The sequence below is a fragment of the Salmo salar genome, chromosome ssa06, assembly GCF_905237065.1.
Source record: "Salmo salar chromosome ssa06, Ssal_v3.1, whole genome shotgun sequence".
Classification (NCBI taxonomy): domain Eukaryota; kingdom Metazoa; phylum Chordata; class Actinopteri; order Salmoniformes; family Salmonidae; genus Salmo; species Salmo salar.
In genome coordinates, this window is record NC_059447.1 from 80,863,770 (window position 1) to 80,879,534 (window position 15,765).

Genomic DNA, 15,765 nt, shown 5'->3' on the forward strand with positions numbered 1-15,765 from the left:
GTCTAGCTGTATTGGGTGCAGATGATAATATGTAGGCTGTAATAATGTGTTGAAGTCTAGCTGTATTCGGTGCAGATGATAATATGTAGGCTGTAATAATGTGTTGATGTCTAGCTGTATTCGGTGCAGATGATAATATGTAGGCTATAATAATGTGTTGATGTCTAGCTGTATTGGGTGCAGATGATAATATGTAGGCTGTAATAATGTGTTGAAGGCTAGCTGTATTGGGTGCAGATGACTATTGTGTCTGTAGTTATACAGACGAGGAGGCACACAAAAGTATGCCAACTGGTATTGGTATGTTATGCAGATCACATGTACCATCCTCCTCCATTACCTATTCAATGGATATCCCATAGGCCTCTACATTATGGACAAGGTCTGTGTATGAAAACCATAATCCCCCCCCAAAAATGTAATTTACATTCACCACAACTACCAAGGTAGGAATACTGTTGTGTTCATGTTTTGTTAATCATCTGTATAATTACTATTTTTTGGATTCACAGACTTCACCCTCTCTACACCTCAGATGAATATAACAGGAAACCTGTTCGATCACAATGCCCTGCAAAACCATTCTAGCTATGGATACAGAGAACATCAACACATTAACATCAACATGCCAGAGGACTTGGGGCTCTGCAGGGAGTTTACCTCATATTTAGATTTTTTTATTCTGCTTTGCCACTAAAATCATAATAAACACTGACAGAACAAATATTGTGTTATTGTATTAATAATAATAATAGGGGGGGGGGTTTAAATGTGAAGAACCACTAAAGGAAAGTCCAGGATTAGCCGTTAATAGCGCATCATCAAATAGACTCAGTAATACTTATGTCCCACTGATGGACAATAATGGGGCGTTTTTAATTCATGTATTTGTAGGCTTATGGATGACATTTTCAAGTTATTCTGCCAGCCCTGTTTTATTTATTATGTCTAAAAGAAAGGTAACGAATGCAGCACATTTTTATTTATTTATACAATATTCCGCCAATAATTCCGTCAAATTACATAAACCTACAATATTATGCCACTAGCCAGCAGTCATTCCCCAGCCAATTGCTCAAATGCGTTGTTCCCCAGACAATCGCAAGTCACCGACGAATAGGAGTTGGGTTCTACTGTAGCCTTTGGGACACTAAATGTCAATATGCTTCAGCGAGCTGCCTCTAAAAGAAGCCAAAATCAACGTAAGGCAGCCCATGGATCCCTTAATAATGTAATAGTATCGAAAACCCGACCCTAGGCAACCGTGGCTAGGGTCTGGTTTCAATGGATTCTTTCGGCATAGAGCAACCCACTCATTCAAACGAACCACCTTATTCCGCTACTTTAACCATATCTGATCCTACCACAGGCCTACGACCCGAGAGGACGGGACACTACCACTCAACACAACCTATAAATCCCCTGATGTCAAATCTCGTACCCCCAAGTACTTATCTGCAGCTGCCACCACAACATCTATTTTCTGAGACTGACGATCCATCTCTGCGGTAAAGATGAGCACCATTGCTAAGAAGCCAACCATATATCACTCATTGGTCTATCCCTCTTTTCTGGCACACATCTACTGTTCACAGGGATCCTCTCAGAATGCATGTCTCCACAAACAATAGTGGGACAGACACGGCCACACAGTGAGCCACAGATAACTACAGACACCTGTGGTTAACTAAAGTAGCCAAAAGGGCCACTAGATGTCATAATATCAAATAGAACTACAAACGCTAGATAGAACAGAACATATTATAGATGTATTTCTACTAGAACAAAACACATGTACAAATAACAACTTAGGTGTTAGTATATGGAACCCACAATCGCAGAAACAGAGCAATACAGCCGAAAAACGGCACAAAAAAAGAAAGAAAATGAAAAGATATGCAACACTATATATACATATGTTTATTATTATTATTTACCTTTATTTTATCATGGAGTCATACTGAGAACAAGGTCTATTTTACAGATGAGCCCTGAATTACATAAATGACAGAATATACACACATCAACATATAAATGCAAAATGCAAGCAGAAAGAAAAACACGGTCATAAAAACAAACACATTCATCAGTAATAAGGTCCTCATTCAGCTTTCTGAATGACACTAGCGGGGCCAGAACATTACATTTTAGAACATTTTGAAGACTGTTCCACAAATACGGTGTAAAAAAAACGAAATGCTGATTTACCCAACTCAGTAGAGACCAAATTCCTTTCCAGAGTTAGCCATCACTGAGACCGGGTGTGGTAACTCGTGTGTCTAAAGTTTAGTAATGATGTTAGGTACAGTGGGAGTTTTTGTAAAAATGCTTTATAAATAAAAACATAGCAATGTATCAACCTACAGTACGTGACATCAGAGGGCCATCCAACTTTCTGGTAGATAATGCAATGATGAACACCAAAACTGTCGCCCATGATAAAGCGCAGTGGGCTATGATAGATAGCTATGTAGAACCAGGATCTTTCTAAAAACAACTAGATAAAGGTAAAGGTTATCGTCAACTGTCCGGGTAGTATCAGGCCACACCTGTGGCGTCATGGATACAGGACACCCTAATACCTGGGAGGGGGGCTATGTTTGAAGCTAAGATACTGACAATAGGAATTTAAAATTTAAAATATGACCCTCATATCAAAATCCTAATTAAGTCCTAATCGCTGTAGGGTTCATTAAGTATGGATCCAGAAGAATTCTCTCTGGCAGAGTTTACGGTCGTTTTTCGCCTTTTCTGCCCTTGGCTGTGGCTAAGGAGGAAGTACAACAATCTGCTTTGCAACTCCTGAAATTTTCCGCTGAAGCGTATTGAGAATGTTTTCTGCCGCTGTCGGATGGTTCTTCCTTTTCAAATGTAAACAATAGCTGTATATTTTGAAGATAATTTGATACAGCTTCTCACTGTTTCACGTTTATATACTTGAACAGATGAGTATGTGACTGAGAAACGAATCACACAGTTCAACATTTCTGACTGGGTGTGTGTAGGTATTACAAAACCGATCACAAAGCAGATCATCACCGAACAACTCTGAACAAGCTATAACAAGAACAACCTGTCTTCTGGTGAGTCTTGATCTTTTTCTCTTTAATTATAGACCTCACAAAACAACAGACTTCACTTATCTAAGAATATGCTACGCTAAGTGAACATAGATTTTCAGTTTTATAGATCTGCTTGTAAATATGAAGGGAGAAGGTTCTTAGGGCCATTTTGAAAGGTCAAGTGAAATGATCAAAACACATGCTTTATTTACTGTATTGGCAAATCCTTAGGTCAAGTCTGATTGTGTTTTTACACATGAAAAATACATTTGAAACCATTTTAGAAGAGATTGTCATCTACCTAAACCATATCACAGTGCAGAACAAAGCAGAAGAGCAGGTTGGAACTGTATTAGTAAAGGGTAGAGATTTGAAGTTACTTGTTTAAAATACACCTCACCTACCATTGTAAAATGGCCATAAAATTGTGTTGTACTGAGACCAAAGGGTAACTATTGACAGACACAAACCTGAGGTGGGTGTGTATGGCGTGAACAAGAGAGGGGTGATAGTTGTCTTTCAGCTACAGGGTAAAAGCAAATGAACAAATAAAAGTCTATTTTATGGATAAAAGTAGACTTGTCCCTCTTGAATAAGTTAACCGACATCTCTTATCATGTTGCTTGGCCTTATATCGTTCGGTTCCCCTTTGTTGTAAAAGGATTTGGTTTACAGTTCTGGGCTGACATATACTTTGTGCAGTTGCTATGTTCTCATACTTTCTTCCTGCACACAAAACAAGCTGTTAAGAAGTAAAACAAGCAGTTATGAAGTAAAACAAACTGTTAGTAAGTAAAACAAACTGTTATCAAGTAAAACAAGCAGTTATGAAGTAAAATAAACTGTTAGTAAGTAAAACAAACTGTTATCAAGTAAAACAAGCAGTTATGAAGTAAAATAAACTGTTAGTAAGTAAAACAAACTGTTAGTAAGTTAAACAAGCAGTTAGTAAGTAAAACAAGCTGTTATCAAGTAAAACAAGCAGTTAAGAAGTCAAACAGACTGTTAAGAGTTAAAACAACCTGTTTTGTGTACAGGAAGATTCAATTGACTTAAAATCATTTAAAAAGTTGACTCTTTTTTTGCAGAACGCCCAAAATGGTTTCTGGAGTTGTACGTGTTGTCCTGTTCTCGATCCTTGGTCTAGGAGGATTTCTGACGCTGTTTGTAATGTACTATCAATCAGCTCCATCTCAGATCTGCCCTCCCCAACCTGCTTTGCCACGTCATTACTCAAAGCCACCTGAGAACAGCTCCTTGTCTAAGAAGCAGCCAGAACCAGACAAGCCCATCATGCTGTTGTGGTTCTGGCCTGAAAACCGCAGGTTTGATTTTAGCGATTGCACCACTTTCTTCAACATTGATGGCTGCCAACTGACAGATGACCGGTCTCTGTACAACAAGGCAGACGGGGTGCTCATCTTTCACAAATCCATCAAACATGATTTATCCAACTTGCCTCCATCACCTCGACCACCATTCCAGAAGTGGATCTGGTACCATGTGGAATCACCTACAAACACAATTAGGATACCTGGTCTAGAGAACCTTTTCAACTTGACCTTGAGTTATAGGGAAGACGCAGACATCCCTGTACGTTGGCGCTTAACTGCAAGGAAAGGCCTGGGTGAGGACTTTGTGCTGCCCAGGAAGGATAAATTAGTTTGCTGGATTGTGAGTAACAATAACCCTGCAACTGGAACAGCAGTAAGGGATAACTATTACAGAGAACTTGTCAAACATATTAAGGTGGATCTCTTTGGAAAAGCCTTTGCAAGATTCTTGAGATATGAGGACTACTACTCAACACTCTCCAGCTGTAAGTTCTACCTCTCCTTTGAGAACTCAGTCCACAGAGACTACATCACTGAGAAGCTAAACGGACCACTTGCGGCAGGAACTGTGCCAGTAGTATTGGGCCCACCGAGACAGAACTATGAGGACTTTGTCCCGGGAGATTCCTTCATCCATGTTAATGACTTTCCCAATGCAAAAGCCCTGGCTGAATTCCTGCTGAAGTTGGACAAGGATGATGAGGCATATCTGCGCTACTTTCAGTGGCATGAACACTTTTCTGCTCAGCGACATCTGGTTCAACTGAGTCAAGAGTTCATCCAAGCTATTTGTTATGCCTGTGACCATGTAGGAAAACATAAGGAGTACAGGGTTGTTCACGATATTTACAAATGGTATTTGGTTTAATTAGTCTCTTCTGATTAGCTATTACCATCACTGGTGTACCCCCCCCCCCCCCTCCCCTCCCCCAGATAGAATATGAACAGGTAATTAACCATGACTAAAAATGTTTAGAATTACAGGAAATTAGCTGTAAAACGGCAAAGTTCTCACTCAGCCTTATGGCAAAGTGTGTAGAATAGCACAAAATGTACTTGAAAAATGTACAATTCTCTCTAAACATATAAAACTCTCTAGCATGAGATTACCTATAAAACTTCACATGTTTTTGCGAAACTGCAGTAGGCCACTGATAAACATATTGTCTATATGCTCTATTTCTTTAGGAAATATTTTTGGAGAATGTACTACTCTGCTGTACAGACCCAAGTGCACTCAACCTCATTACGATACATTGAGTTTCATTGTAGGTCTATTTGGCGGGGAAACAGTGAAGCCAGCTGTAGCCTATTTCCTGTTTCTGTTCATTAGTCTTTTTTTAAGTAAAGTGAAACAATGCTATGTCTATTTATTGCTTTTCATTAAATCGTGTAGCTGTTACTTAGGCTTTGGTCTAAAATAAATTAGTTTAGAAAGGCAGATTTTAAGGCTTATATGTTGTATTATAGGCTAACTGTAACACGGGTCGTATAAAGGGGACCAAGGCGCAGCGTGTAGAGTGCTCATATTTACTTCTAAAAATACTTTTTAACAAAACGACCGACAACAGTTCCGTCAGGTGACATACACTAAACAGAAAACAACTACCCACAAAACCCAGGAACAAAAAAACGCTACTTAAATATGATCTCCAATCAGAGGCAACGAGGATCAGCTGCCTCCAATTAGAGATCAACCCAAACAATCCCAACATAGAAATAGATAAACATAGAACAACCCAAAACACCCCCTGTCACGCCCTGACCTATTCTACTATAGAAAATGACATCTTACTAGGGTCAGGACGTGACACTAACGCATTTCTGAAAATAAACAGTTCCTACGAAAATATCTGGACCTGGCAAAAGGCTGACATTTTTTAATTTCAATTTTAAAAAATTACTCACATGACAATAGAAATGGAAACATTGTGATTTTATAGACAAAAATTATGAAAGCGATGGAGTCCATGGGTTACTGCGCTCTCACCATCATCAATATCATTATTTACATTATTGAAATTCACCAAATAATTTTGTTTATAAACACACAAATGAAAACATTGAGGTATGTGTAAAGAGACAGTAAAATATTATATTTCTCAGAAGTTATACGTATGTCAAATCATTCCTGCAACAAACATTGTTAGAGATGGGTGTGATTGGCACATCTCTTCCTCTTCAACTGCATTATGTGTGTAAGTTTGAGTGAGAGGCAGGGAGAATGCGCAAGAGAGAAATTGAAGAAGAGAGGTGTCTGATGAATCAGGAATCAAGGGTTTTGCACCAAATATCAACGTTTAAAGGAGTTTATATTATGCTTGTATAGTTGCATCTGTGCCATGGACTTAGCCTGGCTTTAAATGTCGACATATTAACAATTGATATGTTGGATTCACGACTCCATCTCAACGAAAAATGAAAGAATAGGGATAAATCAAATCAAACTTTATTTCAAGTTTGATTTGATTTAGTTATATTATTTAACTTGATTTTCTTCTTCAATTGTTTATATTTGGTTGCATTGACAACCAATCACAATTCAATATAATTTTTGAAATGCATAAATAGCCTATTAACTTGACCATATGTTGGATTAACGTCTCCAATTTAACCAAAAATAAAAGTTAAAGAATGGGATTAAGCCAGTGGCTCAGATGGACCTATCCAAGCAGTAGATACTGTACATCTCCTTTAAATGTTGCTTTTTGGTTACATTGTCAACTAAACAAAATTCTATATTACTTTTGTAATCCAGTAAATAGCCTGAAGTTAAGGCTGTCTTACAAACTAATCTAACATTCAACCTTACAATGAGTAAGACATCCATGGCCACATTGAGGTTTCCTGGAACCATACATTATAGAGTAATAAGGCATACATCTGTTTTATAAATAAACACATTATCTGGCATTGTTTTTCCATGGAAACTTTTAAATGGTTGAAAGCACAGTGATAGACATTTAGATGAAAACTAAACCAAAAAAATCTGACATTGTTTTTCCATTGGAATTTGGTTGTGCCTATTAGATGGTTGAAAGCACAGTAATAACACATTAGACATTTAACTAACGTTTGGCTCTCTTTTTGAGTGGGTGAATAAAGCTTGTAATCTCATTGATCAACATCACTCTCAACCAAATATTATCCAATTATCCACGCTGAAATGACGTGGTGTGCCCAGTGAGTAGAACCTGAAGGCATTGTGGTTTTGTTTGCTAATCCTGCTCTTCATAGTTCAGTGAAAATGCCAAAGTTTACAAAAAACTTTCCTGACCTCATTCGACATTTAAACAAAGAGTTCCTGGTTTATATTATATTGTACGCTAATTAATAATGAGTACCGATATAGAAAACCAACTGTATATCGATATTAGTTTTTAAAAAATCGTTGGACCTAATGAGTAAAATGAGACTGTATATCGTTGTATAAAATGTGCGACTGCGTGAATGTTCCCTTGTCTGATCACTTCCATGGCTCCTTAAAGTCGAGACAGCTGCTCGTTCTCTCTCTCTCTCTCTCTCTCTCTCTCTCTCTCTCTCTCTCTCTCTCTCTCTCTCTCTCTCTCTCTCTCTCTCTCTCTCTCTCTCTCTCTCTCTCTCTCTCTCTCTCTCTCTCTCTCTCTTCCCCCCCTGTGTGTGTTACACTCGTCGTAAAGATTGGACAAAGGTACAGCGTGGTATGCGAACATTTTACTTTTATTTAAAATGAACACCGACAAAATACTGAACGAACGTAAAGTTCTGCAGGCTACACAGCAACTATACAAAAACAAGATCCCACAAACTAAGGTGGAAAAAATGCTGCCTAAGTATGATCCCCAATCAGAGACAGCTGCCTCTGATTGGGAACCATACTCGGCAAACATAGAAATAGAAAAACTAGAATGCCCACCCAAATCACACCCTGACCTAACCAAATAGAGAAATAAAAAGGCTCTTTAAGGTCAGGGCGTGACAGTATGATTGTGTGGTTGGAGACAGGTGTGCTGGAGTCAGAGCAGATCCCCACCAGCTGCAACCCATTCCATAATCAAGACCTCTACAAATACTCAGTCCTGCCACTTCCACTCGGCCAGATCGTAATCTCTGCTCAGTCAGTTTATGATTCTAGCTATATATGATTATTCAAGATCCTGTTAAGCTGCTGTGTCTGTTACCCTGCCTGACGCTGTTTATCCTCTCACTGCAGTTTTGCCGCTCTGACTCTGGCTCATGTCTCCTGTTCCACATCTCACCACCCTGCTACCCTGTTCTGGATTCACCACACCACCACTCCATTGGATTCCCCTCCTGACCCTGTTTACCCTGTTCCAACCTCAGCCTCCATATCTAGTTTCTTACAACTCATCTGAGCTTCCCCGGATCTGCACTCCATATCTCCCTGTGTCACAATAAATACCTTGGTTCATTTATCCCTTTTTCCTTGTCTGAGTCTGTTCTTGGGTTCCCCTGTGCTGCTCCGCCCATCAGACAGCCCACTTGGAGTTTGCCAAACGGAACCTAAAGGACTCTCAGACCATGAGAAACAAGACTCTCTGGTCTGATGAAACCAAGATTGAACTCTTTGACCTGAATGCCAAGTGTCACGTCTGGAAGAAACCTGGCACCATCCCTACAGTGAAGCATGGTTGTGGCAGCATCATGCTGTGGGGATGTTTTTCGGCATTAGGTACTGGGAGACTGGTCCAGATCGAGGGAAAGATGAACGGAGCAAAGTACATAGAGATCCTTGATCCTTGAAAACCTGCCCCAGAGCACTCAGGACCTCAGACTGGGGTGAAGGTTCACCTTCCAACAGGACAATGACCCTAAGCACACCACCAAGACGCAGGATTGGCTTCCGGACAAGTCTCAATGTCCTTGAGTGGCCCAGCCTGAGCCCGTTCTTGAACCCGATCGAACATCTCTGGAGAGACCTGAAAATAGCTGTGCAGCAACGCTCCCCATCCAACCTGACAGAGCTTGAGAGGATTTGCCAAGAAGAATGGGAAAAACTCCCCAAATACAGCTGTGCCAAGCTTGTAGCGTCATACCCAAGAAGACTCGAGGCTGTAATCGCTGCCAAAGGTGGTTCAACAAAGTAAGGATGGTCTGAATACTTATGTAAATGTGATATTTCAGGGGGCGGGGGGTTTTATACATTTGCAAAAAATCTGTTTTTGCCTTGTCATTATGGGGTATTGTATTTGGGGTATTATTTGCTTTGTCATTATGGGGTATTGTGTGTAGAGTGACAAAGGAAAAAAATGAATAATATAATCAATTTTAGAAATAAAGCTGTAATGTAACAAAATGTGGAAAAAGTCAAGGGGTCTGAATACTTTCTGAATGCACTGTACACCATGCTGCAACAATATCTTTTTACTATAGTCTACTGCTTTACAATAGCTTTTTACTGTAGTCTACTGCTTTACAATACCTTTTTACTGTAGTCTACTGCTTTACAATACCTTTTTACTGTAGTCTACTGCTTTACAATACCTTTTTACTGTAGTCTACTGCTTTACAATACATTCTACCCCTATATCTGACAATTGAATCTACATATGCTCTGTATAGAGGATACCACAACTGTAAGACTGACATTTTTACCACATTCCCCAAACTTACATATGATACAAACAAATGATTAGCACTTCAAAAAGACAGTTTAGAAAATTGTATAAATGAGCAATATCACCTGAGGGGGTGTGGTATATGGCCAATATAACCCTTAGCCATGGTATATTGGCCATATATAACAAACCCCTGAGGTGCCTTATTGTTATTATAAACTGGTTACCAACATAATTAGAGCAGTAAAAATGTTTTGTCATACCCGTGGTATACCACGGCTTTAAGCCAATCAGCATTCGAACCACCCAGTTTATAATGTATTTTTTGCTAGTGGATGAAATGTTAGGCTCCCCGTTGAGTCATTTTACATATCATTATCTAATATATTACTGACAGAACGTTTCGTTTAAACAAAAAACTTAAAAGGTGGGGTGTGTTCGACTCCAATGAATGCACAATTAAAGGTTATGACATTACAAGTGTTATCAGTTTCGAGTTTTGTACTTAATGTTTTTCAGAAATGCCACTCACAGTATGCATATTCCCGCCCTTGGTTTGTTTATTCTGATATATTACCTGTATTGTCTGCATTTCTGCCTCCAATGGTTTATATTTAATATGTGAGCACTCCACTAATTCCTATACAGCTGTTCCATATTATCTCTGTATGTAACCTTATCAAGGTATTAGGTTATTACAGCCTTATTATTATGTTCCTTTATTTGTGATATTACAGCGCTTTATACCACTTATTGGCACTTTATTGGTATACTTTCATGTGGACTGTTTATGTCTAAAATGGCGGTTCGCGTTACCAATTACTGGACAGCAAGGTGTTTTTCCGTCTCTTTGAGGGAGTTGTGCTTAGTGGCCTTTTTAGAAGTAGATACTGACATCTAGCGGCAGAGCTGTATTATAGTTTACAAGTGACATTGTATTTTATATGCTCATGCATGATAGGTCTGTGGTTGTTTACTATTTAATGGCTACTACGTCTTCCTGTATTCATTATTCTGTAATTCTCTCTTCACATTTCAGAGAACACATGCTTACTATGCAACACATCCATGATTAATAAATAACTGAAGGTTGAATGGATCTGTTGGGCAGCCTTTCCTTCTAACAGAGGAAGTACACTGACTGTAGTGCGTACGCCAGTCAAGCCAGTTAAGCATCTAGTGTTCCACAGTAAGCCTTGTGGCAGTTTTTCCTCCATGTTTCTTCAGATTATAAAAAAAGATTTGATGTGTAGGTGATTAATCATTGACCGATTAGATACGATAAACACTAATTTCACGTAAACAAACACTCTTTTGAAGTTGTTACAGTGGTCTCACTGATAAGTAAACACAGATCAGACAATAATTCAACTATGGATGATGCTGATTTGGAGGATAATAACATGTGTATTGATCAGGCCTCAAAATGATTCAACAAAGTGATCTGAGTAGGTTTTTCAGGTCCCGTCATCAATAGAATAAGAATAGGGGCCCACAAATACAGAGGACTACCATACAGTACCTTTCCTGGTGGATATTTGGATAGACGAACTGCAGTCAGTCTACATTTCCCATGTCCCCGCAAGTCTGTTTGAGAGACTGTATTTTCTGACCATAATGAGTGTACTGTCAGTGCTTATTATCAGAATCATTATCATCATTTTAATATCATCAATCCAGAACCAAATATTGTGTGAGCGCTGGCCTCTGGTCAACGACTGCCAGGAGAAACTATCATCATTGTAATGTAGGCCTAATATGTGTGTGATATTGATGGCTTGAAACCCATTCAAACCCACAAATCATGTTTAAGCAAATGTCACACTGTATTGACTAGAACCAAAAAAAATAAAAGTAATAATAATAATGTGATCATATTACTCCAGTGCTAGCCTCTCTACACTGGCTTCCTGTTAAGGCAAGGGCTGATTTTCAAGGTTTTACTGCTAACCTACAAAGCATTACATGGGCTTGCTCCTACCTATCTCTCCGATTTGGTCCTGCTGTACATACCTACACGTACGCTATGGTCACAAGACGCAGGCCTCCTAATTGTCCCTAGAATTTCTAAGCAAACAGCTGGAGGCAGGGCTTTCTCCTATAGAGCTCCATTTTTATCGAATGGTCTGCCTATCCATGTGAGAGACGCAGAATCGGTCTCAACCTTTAAGTCTTTATTGAAGACTCATCTCTTCAGTAGGTCCTATGATTGAGTGTAGTCTGGCCCAGGGGTGTGAAGGTGAACAGAAAAGCACTGGAGTGACGAACCACCCTTGCTCTCTCTGACTGGCCGGTTCCCCTCTCTCCACTGGGATTCTCTGCCTCTAACCCCATTACGGGGGCTGAGTCACTGGCTTACTGGTGCTCTTCCATGCCGTCCCTTTGGCATCATTTGAGTGGGTTGAGTCACTGACGTGATCTTCCTGTCCGGGTTGGCGCCCCCCCTTGGGTTTGTGCTGTAAGGGAGATCTTCGTGGGCTATACTCAGCCTTGTCTCAGGGTAGTAAGTTGATGGTTGAAGATATCCCTCTAGTGGTGTGGGGGCTGTGCTTTGGCAAAGTGGGTGGGGTTATATCCTGCCTGGTTGGCTCTGTCTGGGGGTATCGTCAGACGGGGCCACAGTGTCTCCTGACCCCTCCTGTCTCAGCCTCCAGTATTTATGCTGCAATAGTTTATGTGTCTAGGGTCAGTCTGTTATATCTGGAGTATTTTTCCTGTCTTATCTGGTGTCCTGTGTGAATTGAAGTATGCTCCCTCTAATTCTCTCTCCTTCTTCCTCCCCTCCTGGAGGACCTGAGCCCTGGGACCATGCCTCAGGACTACCTGGCCTGATGACTCCTTGCTTGTCCTGGCCTGATGACTCTCCTCCTTGTCCCCAGTCCACCTGGTTGTGCTGCTGCTCCAGTTTCAACTGTTTTGCCTGCGGCTATGGAACCCCGAGTTGTTCACCCGACGTGCTACCTTGTCCCGGACGTGCTGTTTTTGACTCTCTCGCTACCGCACCTGCTGTCTCTAACTCTGAATGCTCGGCTATGAAAAGCCAACTGACCTTTACTCCTGAGGTGCTGACCTATTGCACCCTCTTCAACCACTGATTATTATTATTTGACCCTGCTGGTCATCTATGAACATTTGAACATCTTGGCCATGTTGTGATAATCTCTACCCGGCACAGCCAGAAGAGGACTGGCCACCCCTCGGAGCCTTGTTCTTCTCTAGGTTTCCTGCCTTTCTATGGAGTTTTTCCTAGCCACTGTGCTTCTACATCTGCATTGCTTGCTGTTTGGGGTTTTAGGCTGGGTTTCTGTATAGCTCTTTGTGACATTGACTGATGTAATAAGGGCTTTATAAATACATTTGATTGACTATATTAGGGTATATAAGGGTATCATAACAGGCCTTTATTTGTCTCTTAGCCAATTGTGACACACGCCTCATATGACTTGTAATAATATATGTTTAAATAAATAGGCCTTATAAAGCTTATACATGGCATTTAAACAGTCCTTATGAAGCTTATACAGGGCATTTAAATAGTCCTTATTAAGCTTATAAAGGGAATTTGAATGTGTTCGGAGGCATGGTAGAGCTTTAAAACAAAACACTGACAGCACTATGACACATCTAGGCCACCGTATGCCGGCAGAGAGCGGAGCTGCTGCTGACTACAAATGATCTAACAATCAGTTAAGGCAATAGGAAAGATACCAATCAATATGCCTATAAGCTTGTCACTTCTATTCAAATTAGAAAAGACTGAAGAGAAGAAACAACAATGATGCGAGTTTCGATTTATTTGTTTCTCAAGTTCTCTTTTCTCTTGAGTATTATGTTGATAATGAGGAAAGCGATCACTGGAGAAGCATAATGGAATTGATAGTGGCATTTTAAATATGTTTAAAAGTTCCTTGATCATAATTCCTATTAAGATATTAAACATATTTGAGGTAAACATTCTATACAGATAACCAATCACACATGGTCTTTATTCTGTAGGCTATAAAAGCGTAAAATTCAGCACAGCAATGAAAATATATTGTTATACTGTAGTCTCCATTCTGAGACATTTGCATATAACTTATATAAAAAGGTTTAAAAATAAAATTAAAATAATTTACACAATTACCTCTTAATTTCATATGAAACTTGAATCACAGATATTATCATAATTAGCACCCATTCTTATAGCCTCTTAATTTCATACAAGGGGTTTGTATTGACACAACAATACATAGGGCCTACATGCTCATCACACTGATATCTTAATCATGCTAAAACATTCATATAAATACATCATGTAGACAGTTTTAAAACTTGTCAAAACACGTTTAAAACACTTTCAGCTGTCCAAGCTGTTTGCAGGGTAGTGGTTTTAATGAGGAGGGTATGGGAAGCTCATCTAGGCTGTCAGGGAACTGCTCTGGGGGAAGCTGCCTCAGAATTGTTTGCATAGCCATGAGAAACAGTGGAGCTGGCTTCTGTCCAACGAGGTATTTGAATTTGTCCTCACCTAGGACTTTGGACCAACAAACTGGGTCTCCTTCGAGCGCACTCTTCATTTTGAAACGAATCTCTGGCATAAACATTAACAAGTTGTCAAGGCACAGCTTTTTGGGCCCAATGTTCACTTTGGAGTCCCACAGCTGTTCCAAAATGACATCCAATGGCGTCATACCGTTTTGATCTTCTGCCTGTGGCGAGGCGCCGTTGCCCAACAACAGAATAACGGACTCTGAGCGCAAGAGCTCACAGGCCAGATGTAGTGGAGTTTTACCGTCCTCCATGTGAAAACATCCGCCTCGGTTCATATATGACCGCAGACTAGGTAGTCGATGCGCTTCTTGCAATATGAGACCCAGTATGTCCCGTCTGTCATATCTGACAGCCATCGCCAAATGCGGGGCCGATGATGGACAGCAGCAAAAGCGCTCGCCAGGCATGGCCAATGCTTCATCAGTGTAGTGACTGAGCAAGTATTGAGCGTAGGCTTGGTGGTCATGTACGATAGCGTACAGCAATGCCTCCGAGGGAGTGTAGGATCTCTGGCTGGCGTCTTCCTCCCAGTAAAAAGTCTCCATTGTCCGCATGTCCTCCAACATCCAAACAGGCTTTAGATCCCGCACGGCCTGATAGAATAGAAAAGATTGGTATTTTCGCTGTTTGCATTTCTCGTCCGTATGGAGTCTACCATTGTTCGTAGCCGACGTAGACATGATGATCTGAGGTCCGATTGCTTTACTAATGCCCCTCGTTCGTGTCCTTCAATGAGACCGCAGTTCATGCATACGCTATTTATAAAACATAAAATCGCACATACTGTCCATGGTAGCCTACTAGGTTAATTAAAATACTTGTATTGTTTGTATGTAGGCCGAACTATTCTAATACTTCGAACTATTATAATATACACGTTCAAGCACACACGCAGGATTAGCCTACATTCACACACATCGGCTACAGGACCCTCATTTCACAGCAACCGCCCCCAACACACATCTGAACTGGGAGTGGGATTTCCCTCCGCAGTACAGTGCTACTACGCAGGCGCCTGGATCTAATATTTTAACCAAATGTTCTCTGAATTAAATCGTTACAATGTAGCCGCTGATGTTGGGTTCTTGACATTGAAAATTGAAAATTGCCACCAAAAGGTTTTTCCAAGAACCCATAGGAGGTGGGGTTCATCGAGGAACTTCCTTAGTTGGTGCGGGTTCTTGCAGGAACCTAACTGCCCAACTGAAGCATTTCGATTTGAAAAAACAGCAGGCATACACTTAACTGAAACATTTAAATATCTCCTCAGTTTCAGGT

General features: G+C 40.3%; 2 protein-coding genes across 2 annotated transcripts; one reads left to right on the plus strand and one right to left on the minus strand.

Annotated features, from left to right (window-relative positions):
- The first annotated feature begins 2,570 nt into the window (after positions 1-2,570).
- Positions 2,571-8,817, plus strand: LOC106608177 (4-galactosyl-N-acetylglucosaminide 3-alpha-L-fucosyltransferase 9). The gene is made up of 3 exons (XM_014205966.2): positions 2,571-3,083; positions 4,151-5,251; positions 8,589-8,817. The coding sequence occupies exons 2-3, from the start codon at positions 4,161-4,163 to the stop codon at positions 8,749-8,751; spliced, it is 1,254 nt and encodes a 417-aa protein (XP_014061441.1). The 5' UTR covers positions 2,571-3,083; positions 4,151-4,160; the 3' UTR covers positions 8,752-8,817.
- A 4,913-nt stretch (positions 8,818-13,730) lies between these two features.
- Positions 13,731-15,477, minus strand: zgc:112001 (ankyrin repeat domain-containing protein 9). The gene has a single exon (XM_014205967.2). It carries the CDS (start codon positions 15,165-15,167, stop codon positions 14,283-14,285), a length of 885 nt encoding a protein of 294 aa, XP_014061442.1. The 5' UTR covers positions 15,168-15,477; the 3' UTR covers positions 13,731-14,282.
- Between the last annotated feature and the right edge of the window lie 288 nt (positions 15,478-15,765).

Excerpts from the sequence above, each read along its gene's own strand:
- zgc:112001 (XM_014205967.2), bottom strand. The coding sequence starts at position 15,167 with ATGTCTACGTCGGCTACGAACAATGGTAGACTCCATACGGACGAGAAA.
- LOC106608177 (XM_014205966.2), top strand. The coding sequence starts at position 4,161 with ATGGTTTCTGGAGTTGTACGTGTTGTCCTGTTCTCGATCCTTGGTCTA. Across the intron at positions 5,252-8,588 it reads GTTCACGATATTTACAAATG|TTTTGCCGCTCTGACTCTGG; the intron begins GTATTTGGTTTA and ends CTCTCACTGCAG.